Here is a 15,540-nt window from a genome sequence, read left to right as displayed (position 1 = left end):
TGGCAGCACTGTTTACAATAGCCAGGACATGGAAACAATCCAAATGCCCATCAGATGATTGGTGAGATATATATAAGAAGATGTGAGATAGATACACACACACACACACACACAATGGATTATTACTTAGCCATAAAAAATAATGAAATATTGCCCTTTGCAGCAACATGGATGAACCTAGAAAATATCATGCAAAGTGAAGTAAGTCAGAGAAAGACAAATAATATATGATATCACTTACATGTGGAATTTAAAAAATGATATAAATGAATTTATATACAAAACAGAAACAGACTCACCGACAGAAAACAAGCTTATACTTACCAAAGGGGAAAAGGCGGTGAGAAGGAATAAATTAGGAGTATGGGATTAACAGATACAAACTGCTATAGATAAAATAGATAAGCAAAAAGGATTTACTGTAGCATAGCACAGGAAACTGTATTCAGTATCTTGTAATAACCTATAGTGGAAGATAATCTGAAAAACGTTTCAAGTTATATATATATAACTGACTCACTGTGCTATACACCTGAAACTGACACAGTATTGTAAATCAACTATACTTCAATAAAAAAGAAATACATGATTTTTAAAAAATAAAGGGACTCCAGTGCTACAAGAAAAAAAAAAATATATTGTGGTTACTTTTTTTTCTCTTTGTAGATTTGCATGTCTTTTTCCCTTTGCCTTCAGACCTGATCACCCCAACCCTCTCACCAACACAGTCTGCTGTGCTATCTGTGGGAGTCTGCTTTGCTTCATAGCAACTACATTAGTATTTTTCCACCTCAGACTTTAGGCTCTCATCTTGGTTCACCTTAGGCACACTCCAGGAAATCAGCAGTGTACAATGGAAAAAGGTTTAGACACAGCATTTGTCCAATTGAAATATAATGTATGTCACATAGGTAATTTCAAATTCTCTACTAGCCACATTTAAAAAAAGGAAAAAGAAACAGGTGAAATTAATTACAATTAATATATTTTATTTGCCTGCATGTATCCAAAATATTATCATTTTAACAAGTGGCAGCAGCCACATTTCAAGTGCTCAATAGCCATATGCCTACTATATCAGGCAATACAGTTTAGAGTCAAATGGACCTGATTCAAATTCTGACTCGGCCAATTACTTGCCATTTACTTGCTAAAGCTCAGTTTCATCACATTAAAAATAACTATGTCCACAAGATTTAGTGCATACAGAAGTAGAAATATAATGTTGCACATATGAAACATATTATGTTATAAACCAATGTTATCTCAATAAAAAATAAATTAAAAAATAAATAAAATAAATGTTTACTACCCACAAAAATAAAATAATAACTATCTCCAGATAGTGTTATGAAAATTAAAATGGCATACACAAAGCACTTAATGCAATGTCTGACATACAAGGGTACTCATTAAATGAGAATTCCCTCACCCTAACCTTCTACTCTAGCACTGAATGCTGGTACTTAGCCTTGGTTCCTTCCCTTCTACCCCTACTACAAACTATAGCCTTCTCGCCCACCTGCACAGCTCTCCCTCCTTGCTTCCTAGCATCTATAAACTTGACTGTGTGGACTTCTAGAAGTCATGGAACCTCTTAGTCATGACCCAAGTAAGTGTCCCAACAAACTGAAAAGACCTGTGCCTGAAAACTTCCTTCTCCTCTGACCCTGTCTCATCCATCTCCCCAGCTGTTACCACTGCTGCAGCTTCACCAACGACTGCCATCAACAGCAATGCTTCCCTGTGTGCAGACAGACTGACCTCAAACATGGAAAAGGATCATTCTGTAAAATAACTGGCCAGGACCCTTCAAAAGTATCCAGGTAAAAAAAGACAGAATGACCGAGGAACTGTCACAGATTAGAAGAGACTAGAGAGACGTGAAAAATAAAAATGAAATATAGGATCCTGGGTAGGATTTTGTTCTTGAAAGAGGACATTAGCGAGAAAACTAATGAAAGTCAAATAAGGTCTGTAGATTAGTTAACAGTATTGTATCAATGTCAATTTCCTGGTCTCCATAATTGTACTATGATTGTGTATAATGTTAATATTTGAGAGGTATACTATTTGAGAGGTATACGATAAATAAGGTCTGAGGAACTAATGTATAACATGGTGATGATAGTTAATAACATTGTATTATATAACTGAAATTGGCTAAGAGAGTAGAACTTAAATGTCCTCTGTCTCACACACACATACACACACACACACACACACACACACACACACACACACACACACAAGGTAAATAGGTGATGGATGTGTTAATTAACTTGATGGGGGGAATCCTTTTACAATGTATACGTACATCAATTCATCCCAGTGTACACTTTAAATATCTTACAATTTTGTCAATTTTACGTTAATAAAACTGAAAAAAAAAATTAGGGGATATATGGGAACTCTATACTATTTTTACAATCTTCCTTTAAGTCTAATATTATTTCAAAATGAAAAATTGAAACACTTTGAAATATGATTATTTGAAACTTTATTATGAAGGAACCTCTGTCCCAATGGATCTGTTAGTTGATGTTTCGTTATAAAATAGTGCTACTTATGTTAAGTCTATGGCAGTAAGGCCATTGCACAGGTTAATGAAAAGTCAATTCCAAGGTAGAGAAAATCCACCTTAAGCACCACTATTAGTTTGCAAATCCACTAAGAGAGTATGATGTCACCTACATACACTCAGTAACACTGAGGACTGTATGACCGCAAATAATGTTTTGTGTGACCAGTAATGTTATTAAATAAATACACTTTTTGATTTAACATTATTGAATATTGCTTAAACAATACCAAGCTTTTACAGAAAGAAAGTGACAGGAAAAGATAAGGAAGAGATGCAAAGAAGTGTATTCCAATACACACCCCTCCTTGCTCTAGGAAACAGCCTTGGTCAATAAGCTCTGAACAAAATTTCTTGCAACAGGAAGGACACTCTGCTCTGCCTCATCCTGTGTTCCTGTAACATGAAATAGCCCATAGGCAACTGATGAGAAAGAATGGAGAAAGAATTTCAGTATAAAGCAGAAGCTGCACTGGTTCACATCTGATTTTCTTCCCAGATCATTAATGTTTTGCCTCAATGATACCAACTGAAAGCTAAGTACACTAAAGGCAGTAAGCTAAGAAGGAATCCGTATTATACATTCAACCTTTCTCCTAGAAGTGTTTATTGCAAGGTTAACCCAAATATTTGTTTAAAAAAAAATAAAGTTATAAATAAATAAATAAATAAATAAAACAAAGTAACAGCAAACAATGAGCTAAGCATACATCTCTGGGATCAGTACATTGTGTACAAAGCTTGCGATCTCTTCTCTGCTTGCAACTTCTGATAATAATGCCCCTGGCCCTTGTAAACATAGTTAGCCTCAACCCTTGCTCATATCGCCTTCCATCAAGCTACCTTCACCTTTTTTGCTTTAAGTAAAATCCGACATTTACTGCAGCGTGTATTTATTCGGAAGTTCATACGTCTTTCAAACGGTGCTATTGGAATTATTATTTTCATTAGTGCTCCGGTTACAAACATGCAAAAGCCCTAGTAACTTAAGGATGAATTTGCGAACTACGTTTTCCAGAAATGCATATATAATACAGTAGAAATGCTGCATTTCCACATACTCTGAATACATGAAATGCTGTCCAAGGATAATTTAAAATATAAACTATCATACTGCCTTGTTTCCAAAGATTACTTATGTATCAATAAAATGTGTTATTAATATCAATTTCTATCTTACATATTGTATATTTAGCCATAAATTCAAAATTTAGTCATGCATTTCTGTATCAGTCACACATATCTTACATAGATAGGATATTCTAATGTAAGGACATGTCTAGAAAGCATTTTTGCTCATAAAACTAAAAGGATACTTTAAACAGTGTCTTTTACTATATTATATCATGCTAAAGAAGATTTTAATATGACTTTTGTTCATCAAAACAAAGCAACAATTACTGCTTAATGATTATTTGTTGTTAAATAATATGATACCAATCACTAACCATTCTTATATGTAAATAGCTCCTGCTAGCAACAAGCATTATGAAAGAAAATTTGTGGTATTTGTATATGACAGAGATATAGCACGTAATTAACTCATTAAAAATACAGCTCAACCAAAGTAGCTATAATTTAGTATATCAACCTCAATTTGAATACACGGTTTTTGAAAGTAATTTATATAATAAATATCAATCACCTTAATATTTACATAAAAGAATAGCGTTCTCTTTTTTACATAGTCTATGATATGCTAGGGTACTGTTATGGAGCCACGCAATCCTGAATTTTAACGAGCCTTTTTTTTCTCCCAATTACCTATTCAAATTCACTTGGTTAGAGATAGTCAGCACGTTTCTCATGGAAAAAAAAAATGCTGCACAACTGTCTGCTTATAGTGTGACCTCTTTCACTTGGGTGGGTATCCTCTCCATCACCGACTAAGTGAGGATGTAACCTTGTCAAACCAAAGGCAAAAGAATAATGAGCACACGACAGGCTAACCCAGCATGGAAAGGTTGTTAAGGAGGTTACAGAAACAGTTCCTTGAATGACAAAATAAAAGTATACTCCAAAGAGCAGGTTAATATTAAAGAAAGCACTCAAGAACATGAGAAGCATTTAATTCCCATCCTTGGATGGCTGCCATACAAAACTCCACTCAAATTTATTTATTTCGTTAGTTCCTAACCAGATTTAGTTAACGTGCTCAAATAAATCTTGATAGAATAGGCTTGACTGAGACACATTTAGGAAATATCTATTTCCACAGAGCACTAACCAAAGGTAAGTATGAACAAGTAGATAATGCTTTGCTTTTACCAAATAATTATAAATTATCACCCAACAAATAACAATCATTCCAATTCAAGAATCAGAAATATAAGTTGGACGTCTTAACCAAAAGCAGGGTTTTACTATCACTAAAACCAACGAGAGTAACTGCTGCATTGATTGCCACCCCAATGCACTACCTGGCACGACAGGGAATCATATTAAAACATTTTTATAAATAGCTTAAATCAGCAGAAATTAGGCAAGTTCTGTTGCAGTCTTCTCGGTGTAAATTTACTTTTAAAATAAACCAACAAATCTCAAGTCTAAACCATTCAAGCATGTACTAGGACTATCACTGTGTCATTTATGTACATTTTAACATTCCTTTTCTACGCTAGGATTGGAATGAAATTTTTGTTCCTGACAAAGTCATAATACTTTAACAGAGAAACAGTGCCACCTTTTGGTCCCAAACAAAAGCCTCCAGTCTGTTAGTCTTCCAAACTTCCTTCTTTCAGTTAAAATCACTGATGTATATAAATGTCACCCAATTTCATGTCATAATTATCATTAGTCTAGAATGATTTTGTAGCTACATAAGCTAATAAACCATGAGAGTAACAAAAGAGTTGTTTCCAAGATGCAAAATTTCAAAATAGCCTAAATACCAAGTATATGTACTCTAGATCATCAATATAAGAATTTCTAATCAACATTTCATTAAACACATTTTACCAAATCCAAGTATGTCAATAAACTGATACATTTTAAGTATTAAAAAATTCTTTTTATGGCATTTTATAGCATTGTTACATTTCAAAATTGATTTTTAAAAACGCATTATATGTTAAATGAACCTATTAATTTAATAATTGACAATATGGTATAAACAGTGAATTATTAGTTAAATCAGATAATTATAAATAACCTTATATACAATCTTATATTCTGATTTACTCACACTAATGATACAATGTCACCACGTTGTACTTCAAAATTCCTCACTTTCCAGTGATTCAAAAGCACCACATCAGATGATTGGCTCCCCCCAGGATTCAAAGAAGGCTGAAAAATAAGAAGGATACACATCTATCATTTGTAGTTTTCAATCTTCATGGTTCCTTGCACTTCATAGCTGTAGTGCAGTGCAATAAAACACTTCTAATATAGTAGCTTTCAATAAATTGCTGTTCTAAAATAACTGCAAATCATGAGTTTTCAAAAAGGCTCATCGGGATTCTTCACAGGGAACCAGAAAAAATATATATATGTTACCAATACTTATTTGAAAGGAAAATGTGCTAGATATTCAAATCTGTACTAAACTCCAATAAAGAGGCATGGAGCGCCATAAGAAGAATTAAAAGGAAAAAGTGAATCAAACCTCCCAACAGAATATTCAGATAAGATCTAATTCCACAGTAAGAACAAATTATTGTTCCATCTGTGAAAAAGAAATCATCTCAAATCAAACAGGAAAACACCCATATGAAGAAGTAAAGGGACCAGAAGAAACAAACAATAGGATAATCTTGGAAAATGTGCAAATTTCCCACTCTGACCTCTCTTTTCTCCAGAGAACATGCAACAAGGGTCCTGACTCCAGTTTAAGCCTAATAAGTAGCCTTCCCCTTAGGATTCAGACAAGTCTAGATGCATCTAAGGATTGATCAATTGAGAAACATTTTGTGTAAGAATTCATCTGAAGGGGCAGAAATTGAGAAACATTTTGTGTAAGAATTCATCTGAAGGTCAGAAATCATCTAGGCATAAAAAATTGATTGAGGAATCATAGAGACATACACCTGTCACCTGGAAAGGGATGCAGAAAAAGCCAATGGATATCAAGTCTGAAACCTGGTGGTGGATGAAAGAAGAAGAAAAACTAGGAGAGCTTTTTCACTATTGACTCTCCGGGGTCTCTGAGAACATCATGAGGGGAAACAGCAATTTCTGTGGTGGTGGGAAAGGTAGCAAGCCACACCTGAGGCGCTTCACCTTCACAGATGGTGGCAGCAAGCGGAGACAGAGCCACAGCAACAAGGACGGGAGCGAGGAAAACAGTGCATGCCAGACAGCAGCCTGTCCCTGGAGCAGTAGTGACAGGCTCTTTTTTAAAGATTCCCGGAATTACTTGTAGATTTTCTACAGAGCAGATGTGGGCAAAGCTGTGGCAATTTTGTGTGGGAACTAATATCATGACCTTATTTTCGACAACCCAGATTTTTTGTGGCCAAAAAGTATTGGTTATCCTTGGGGGTCTCAAACACTCCTACAGCTTCTGAAACTCCTTTATGTGATAATGCCTGCACATCTCTAACTTCAGTTTTGAATTCCCTGCTAATCAACATTTGACTATCTGACATAAAATTCAACACGATTAGATGGAATTTGTCATCGTTTCCTAACAAAAAAGTTTTCTTCCTTGTTTTCTTACATCGTATTTACCATTTTCCCAGTCAACCAACTTAAAATCTTAGTTATCTTTTTACTTCATACCCAACCAGTCACCAAACTAAAGGGATTTTTTTTTCATAACGTCTTTCACTTATGGCCATCTTGTCTCTCTACCATCATCACATTTCAAGCACCAGTCATCATATAACTTCATGCACCTATAGTAGTCAGTCTCTCACCTCCAACTCCAAAGTGAATGATTCTATTTCTTTCCAGCTATAAAATCTTCAGAAAGTTACTTAACTTTATTATACTTCAATTTCCTTACTAGCAAAATGGTGATATTTAGTAACTATTCTCTAATTAAATAATAATAATAGCCAATACTTACCAAGTGCTTACTGTGTGCAAGACACTGTTCTAAGGGCTTTACAATATTAAGTTGCTTGGTGAGATCATGCATTTAAAGAGCTTAGAATAGTTCCTGACCCACAGTTAAGCTCTCAATAACTTCTGTTATTGATATTACTAAATCACAATTTTAACTTAGAGGTAGTTTTGAAACCTTTCCCCAGGTTCCTCCTCTGGCTCTATCCCTAATAAGGATATCCCTAATACCCTGCTCTTCCATAGTCTCTTTTATTGTTTTTTAAAAGTCTGTGATTATGGACTTCCCTGGTGGCGCAGCGGCTAAGGATGTGCCAGTGCACGGGAAACGGGTTCGAGCCCTGGTCCAGGAAAATCCCACATGCTGTGGAGCAACTAAGCCCGTGCACCACAACTACTGAGCCTGCACTCTAGAGCCTGTGAGCCACAACTACTGAGGCCCATGCCACTGCTACTGAAACCCACATGCCTAAAGCCTATGCTCCACAACCAGAGAAGCCACTGCAATGAGAAGCCCACGCACCACAACAAAGAGTGGACCCCGTTCGCCACAACTAGAGAAAGCCCATATGCAGCAACAAAGACCCAACGCAACCAATAAAAATAAATAAATAAATGTATTTATTTTTTAAAAAGTCTGTGATTACAGCTCATAATAAGAGAGATATTTTACACTGTATCCAATACACACATGCACACACACATCTGAACAAAATGCCATAAAATAATAATAACCTTTACTTCATACATCCTGATACTTTCTATTCTCTCCCTAATCCATGTTTTTAAAATTCTGTCTATAGCCAACCATATTAATTTCCCTTCCACTATTATTGATTTTGCAACCTACTAATAAGTTGTAACCCACAGTGCTAACATCACAGCTTTAGATGATTCTTCTGTAACCATTATCCTATAAAGGTTGGTTTTTTCTGGAATTCTACCTTCAGTTCTTTCATCTTTGTTTTAAATTATTTCCTTAGAAAATCTCATTAATATTCTCAGTTGCAAATACCACCCATATGCCTATAACTCTTAAGTGTGTAGTCCCAAATCACTTCCTCGTCCTCTATACTCAATCCACAGCACTGCATACTACAACACTTAGCATACTGTAATGTCTGTCTCCACGACTAAACAGGAAGCACTTTTTTTCCACTATTGTGACCCCTAGTTTAAATTTATACTCTACCCTCTACTGCATTTCTGAGACTCCAGAACATAATTCTAACTGCTTGCTGGGCATCAAATTTGATCAAGCCATTCCCCTATTTAAAATCTTTCACTAGGTTCCCGACTAGAGTCCCGAACATGCCTGTCTTCAACATAAAAATCAAAACACACATGATCTACAGGACCCTACCAATCCCCACTTCCACAGTTCCTACAAGTTACACTAAACCACAAGCAGTGCTCTGTGTACAGCTTACTTCCTCACACTTCCAAGGCATCACATAAGCAAAATTCCTGCCTGACATGTTTCCCCTTCTTTCCACCTTCCCACCATCTGTTTAACTCATACTGTACTTCAAAACAACACTTGAATTCCGTGAGGTAATCTCATAGGAATTCTTTCCTATCACTCCTTCTCTCTCCTCCCCATTCCTATCTTCAGTCTCCATTAAGTGATCAAAACTCCCAAGTTCCCCATCAAAACCTGTGACTGTTGCTATCATAGCAGTTTTAAGCATGTATTATAATTATTGAACTGTCTCTTTCTCTGAGTCTATAAGCATTTTTAGAATAATTTAGATTATTTTTTATGTCTATGTTCTTGATACTTGGGCAAGTAAGGATATTAGTAAATTTTAGTGGAAAGAGTTTTCTCAAAATCAATTAGTGAAATTTCCAAAGACTCCCCAAATCAACATGCCCAAAACATAGATCATATTCCATCCTAGCCCCAAAGTATACCTCTATACTCCCCTCTTTAATTACCAGTATCACCACCCACCTTATCCCCCATACTAGAAAACTCTTGAGTCCTTCTCAACTTCTAACTCTCTCTGGGTCACCTATCATCAGACTTTCCCTCTTCCCAGAATGTGTTTTCCCTACTTGGAAAAATTCTTATCTTTCAAAGCCCAGCTCAGATGATGGTGCCTTCTCTGTGAAGCCTTAAAACAAAACACAACAAAACCTGAAGTTCCCTTACAGAAATTAGGAAATCACATCCTGGTGCTCCATGGTTAGGAACAGAATAATCTCTATAGACTCAGATCTTGACACCTGCGATCATCTTTCCCTTACAGAATCCATCATTCACCAACTTTTCTAATGTTAATTGTTAGAACCAAACACTAATGCACTGTAAAGAAAAGAATTATGTAGGAGGAAAAAAAAATCCCAGAAGGAAGCATGTCTAATTTCAGGCAGTAGAATATTAGAATCATCAGTCAACACCTGGAAGACCTTGTTTGATTTTACAAAGGAAACAATAGTTTTCTTTTACCTTTCCTCTCCTCCACAAGGCTAAATTAATCATTCCCCCATCTGTGTTCCCTTAGTAATTTAGGTAAACTTCAGGGATAGCTCTTAAAACCTTATTAGAGATATCTGCCTATATATCTTTCACTCAACTGTAAGTTTCTCAATTGCAGGAACCTTATTTTATTCATTTTTGTATGTCCAATCCCAGAACAGTGGCTGGAAAATAGTATTTCTATATGTTAAAGTTTAAAAGAAGTATAGTAAGATATTTTTTGTGTTGCATCAAGTAGGCAATTTAAGCATTAGGAATAAAGTTGGACAGTGCTTTATTAGTATCCATAGTGAGATAATGCTAATCACGACAGAAAAACAATTTTTTCTTTACGGTTCACCTATAAATATAAATAACACTTATGAATATGAATAACACTTTTCATAAAGAAAAACTTTAATTGGGAAACTGTTCCTATAGCACTATAAAAACCATAGTTGTTCATACTTCGATTAAAAAAATTTTTTAAAGAAATACACTTTACTTCGTGAGTTTTCTAAAACACCTTTTCAGAAGAAAAATAATGTACTAACTTCAAAAATGAAAATTTTATGTAAGAAATGAAGAAAACTTCATTTGGATGATGCAGTTTTAGAAAAAATAGTAAACTATGTTATTTCTTGGAAATTTTACATCTTGTTTTTCCCTGTGGGAATGGCAGTTTGCTTCAGACAGAGCAAGCAATGTTTTCAAACCAAAGAAGTTATACATATGAAATCTAAATTAAAAGTCATAAACTTTGGGAACCCAGTGTAACCAGAGTCTATATTTTCTTGTCATGTTGTTAATATTTTAAATTCTAGATTCCCAGAGTTTACATCAAAATTATAACCAACTGAAAATAACAACATTTTCTTGAAGTAAGAAACCTCAGAGAATATTTAATCTAGGAGGTTTTTTGTTTTTTTTTTTTTTTGAAGTATAGTTGATTTACAACATTGTGTTAGTTTCTGGTATACAGCAAAGAGATTCAGTTATATATTTTTTTCAGATTTTGCATATATATAAAACTGAATGTATTCATTCTGGTTTATTATAGAATACTGAATATAGTTCCCTGTGCTATACAATAGGACCTTGCTGTTTATCTATTTTATATATAGTAGTTTTTATCTGCTAATCCCAAATTCCTAATTTATCCCTCCCCCACCCTTTTCCCCTTTAGTAACCATAAGTTTGTTTTCTATGTCTGTGACTCTGTTTCTGTTTTGTATATAAGTTCATTTGTATCACATTTTAGAGTACACATAAGTGATAACATATGATATTTGTCTTTCTCTTTCTGATTTGCTTCACTTAGTATGATAATCTCTAGGTCCATCCATGTTGCTGCAAATGACATTATTTCATTCTTTTTTATGACAGTAATATTCCATTGTGTGTGTGTATATATCTGTGTGTATGTGTATGTGTCTGTGTGTGTCTGTGTATCTCATATCTTCTTTATCCATTCATCTGTTGATGGACACTTATGTTGCTTCCATGTCTTGGCTATTGTAAATAGTGCTACTAGAAACACTGGGGTGCATGTATCTTTTCGAATTAGAGTTTTCTCCAAGTATTTGCCCAGGAGTGGGAGTGCTGGATCACACAGCAACTCTATTTTTAGTTTTTTAAGGAACCTCCATACCGTTTTCCATAGTATAGCTGTACCGATTTACATTCCCACCAGCAATATAGGAGGGTTCCTTTTTCTCCACACTCTTTCCAATCTAGGAGTTTCTACCTGTATCTCAAAATGTGTGACTGTGTCAGATGTTCCTGCTAGCAGTCAAGGAGATTTCCAGTAGTAAGGGGGAAAACACTGCTAGTCATTGGGATTACCGACAAACAAGAAAATAAACCCAAAAGCAGTTCTGCCCTTCTCTTCTTCAGCGATTTGCATTCCCACACAATCAGTTCCTTAGCTTCTACTGTAGAGCACTAGGACTAAAAATCAAACAACTTTGATAAGTCTTTTGGACATGTACACACTGCTATATTTAAAATAGATAACCAACAAAAACCCACAGGGAACGTTGCTCAATATTCTGTAATAACCTAAATGAGAAAATAACTTGAAAAAGAATAGACACATGTATATGTATAACTGAAAAGAAAAGAAAAGAAAAGAAAAAAGAAATCAAACAACTTAGATAAGTCTTCTGGATAGCCCTTGCTAAAAAGAGAGAAAACTATGTTCAAATCCGGGCTCTACTTACTTACTAGCCAGATTACCTGACACAAACTATTTAACATTTCTAAACCTCATTTCCACATTTGTAAAGTGGGGATTGCAGTACCACCCACTTCACAGGGTTGTTATGAGGATTAAATGAGAGGATCCAGGAAACATTCTTAACAGTGCAGGACTCAGTCAACAAAGAGGACAGTGATGACTACGCCAACAATGGGACAAAGGGAAACGAAGTCAAGCGCAATATCCTTTCCACAAGAGTCAAGGTAAGATTAAGTCTTTGCTTATTGCCCTGAATGTTCTTCCTTTTAAATACTGGCATACCTCTTCACTTTACTGTGCTTCACAGATATTTTGTTTTTACAAATTGAAGGTTTGTATCACCCTGCAGCAGGAGTCTATTGGTGCCATTTTCCCAACAACATATGCTCGCTTCGTGTCTCTGTGTCACATTTTGGTAATCCTAGCAATATTTCAAACTTTTTCACTGTTATGATACTTGCTATGGTGATCTGTGGCCAGTAATCTTTGATACTGTTATTGTAATTGTTTTGCAGCACCACAAACTGTGCCCATATAAGATGGCAAATTTAATCGATAAATGTTGTATGTGTTCTGACTGCTCCACAGACTGGCCATCCCCCACCCCACCCCATCCCCACCCTCGTGCTCTGGCCTTCCTATTCCCTGAGACACAACAATATTGAAATTACACAAGTCAACACCCCTACAATAGTCTCTAAGTGTTCAAGTGAAAGGAAGAGTTACATGTACCTCACTTTAAATCAAAAGCTAGAAATTAAATAGGACTTGAACCCACATTCTTTTAACTGAGATCACACACCTGGTCTCAGGACTTAATGAAGCTCAGGTTCTTGGTGTCTCATGATAGAATTCAGTGAGAGCCAAAGTGATAGGTAAGAAGTAGATTTATTTAGAAACACACTCCACAGAGTGTAGGCCATCAAAGAAGACAAAAGCAGCACAAGGGTATGGGGCTGTCAGTTTTTATAGAGGCAGGTAATTTCATAGGCTAATGAGTGGGAGGAGTATTCCAGCTAATTTGGGGAAGGGACAGAGATTTGCAGGAATTGAGCCACCACCCACTTTTTGATCTTTGATGGTCGGCCCCAGGACTGTCAAGGTGCTGGTGGGTGTGTTATTTAGCATATGATAATGTACTACAATGAGCGTATGATGAGGTTCAAGGTCCACTGGAAGTCAAATCTGTCACCATCTTGGACCTGTTTGGTTCTAATCAGTTTATGTAGTGTCCCTGGGCTATGTCATTCTTTTAAAGGTTGTGCCCTGCCCTCTTCCTTCCTGTTTCAAAACGACTAAGCATAGTGAGGAAAGCATGTGGAAAGCCAAGAAAAGCTGAAAGCTGGGCCTCTTAGGCCAGTTAGCCAAATTATGAATGCAAAGGAAAAGTTAATGACAGAAATTAAAAGTGCTACTCTAGTGAACACAAAAATAAGAAACTGAAACAGTCTTATTGCTGATATGGAAAAAGTTCTAGTGGTCTAGAAAGATCAAACCAGCCACAACATTCCCTTCAGCCGAAGCCTAATCCAGAGCAAGGTCCTAACTCTCTTAATTCTATGAAGGCTGAGAGAGGTGAAGAAGTTGTGGAAGAAAAGTTTGAAGCTAGAAGAGGTTGGTTCATGAGGTTTAAGGAAAGAAGCCATCTTCATGACATCAAAGTGCAAGGTAAAACAGCAAGTGCTGATGCAGAAGCTGCAGCAAATTATCTAGAAGATCTAGCTAAGATAATTTATGAAAGTGGCTACACTAAACAACAGATTTTCAATGTAGATGAAATAGCCTTATATTAGAAGATGCCATCCAGAACTTTCTCAGCTAGAGAGAAGTCAATGCCTGGCTTCAAAACTTCAAAGGACAGGCTGAGTCTCTTGTTAGGGGCTAATGCAGCTGGTAACTTTAAGTTGAAGCCAGTGCTCATTTACCATTATGAAAATTGTAAGGCCTTTAAGAATTATGCTAAATCTACTCTGCCTGTGCTCTGTAAATGCAACAACAAAATCTGAATGAATTTTGAATCTGAATCTGAACAGCACATCTGTTTACAACATGGTTTACTGAATATTTTAAGGTCTGTGGAGACCTAATGCTCAGAAAAAAAAATTCCTTTCAAAATATGACTGCTCATTGACAATGCACCTGGTCATCGAAGAGCCCTGATGGATGTACATCAAGACTAATGTTGTTTTCATGCCTGCTAACACACCATCCATTGGATGGATCAAGGAGTCATTTCAACTTTCAAGTCTTATTATTTAAGAAATACATTTTGTAAGGATATTGCTGCCATAGTTAGTGATTTCTCTGATAGATCAGGGCAAAGTAAATTGAAACCTTCTGGAAAGGATTCACCATTCTAGATGCCATTAAAAGCATTCATAATTCATGGGAAGAGGTCAAAATATCAACATTAACAGGATTTTGGGAGAAGCTGATTCCAACCCTCATGGATGACTTTGAGGGATATAAGACCTCAGTGAAGGAAGTAACTGCAGATGTGACAGAAATAGCAAGACAACCAGAATTAGAAGTAGAGCCTGAAGATGTAACTGAATTGCTGCAATCTCATGATAACACTAAAGGATGAGGAGTTCCTTATTGAGCAAAGAAAGCGGTTTCTTGAGATGGAATCTACTCCTGGTGGAGATGATGTGGACATTGTTGAAACGACAACAAAGGACTCAGAATATTACATAAACTTAGTTGATAAAGCAGGGTTTGAGAGGACTGACTCCAATTGTAAAAGAAGTGCTGCTGCTATCAAATAGCAGTGCAGGCCACAGAGATATTCTTCGTGGAAGAATCAATGAATGAAAGGAAGAATCAATTGATGCAGCAAACTTCATTTTGTCTCATTTTAAGAAATTGCTACAGCCACCCCAACTTTCAGAAACCACCACCCTGATAAGTCAGCAGCCATCAACAACGAGGCACAATCTTACACCAGCAAAAAGATTATGACTCTATCATATATTAATGCACATATGCGGAATATAGAAAAATGGTACAGATCAACTGGTTTGCAAGGCAGAAATAGAGACACAGATGTAGAGAAAACACATATGGACACCAAGTGGGGAAGGGGGACAGGGCGGGGGGGATGAATTGGGAGATTGGGATTGCCATATATACATTACTAACAAGAAAAAGAATAGCTAATTGTACACTTTAAATATATGCAGCTTATTGTACGTCAATTATATCTCAATAAAATTTCTTTTAAAAAAAGATTATGACTTGCTAAAGGTGCAG

The 15,540-nt window shown here is 35.9% G+C and overlaps 1 protein-coding gene across 3 annotated transcripts in view; it reads right to left on the bottom strand.

The window, feature by feature from the left end:
- The window catches only part of IMMP2L (inner mitochondrial membrane peptidase subunit 2), an 875,861-nt gene that overhangs the window by 792,015 nt on the left and 68,306 nt on the right, over positions 1–15,540 (bottom strand). For all 3 annotated transcript variants that reach the window (XM_057730837.1, XM_057730838.1, XM_057730839.1), the window contains exon 4: positions 5,766–5,869. In XM_057730837.1, coding sequence (XP_057586820.1) covers positions 5,766–5,869 — 104 coding nt within the window. The remainder of the gene's footprint in view (positions 1–5,765; positions 5,870–15,540) is intronic.

This window comes from Hippopotamus amphibius, chromosome 4, assembly GCF_030028045.1.
Source record: "Hippopotamus amphibius kiboko isolate mHipAmp2 chromosome 4, mHipAmp2.hap2, whole genome shotgun sequence".
In the NCBI taxonomy this organism is placed as follows: domain Eukaryota; kingdom Metazoa; phylum Chordata; class Mammalia; order Artiodactyla; family Hippopotamidae; genus Hippopotamus; species Hippopotamus amphibius.
Note: the sequence above shows the minus strand (reverse complement) of the source record. Positions and strands in the feature narration are given on the sequence as shown.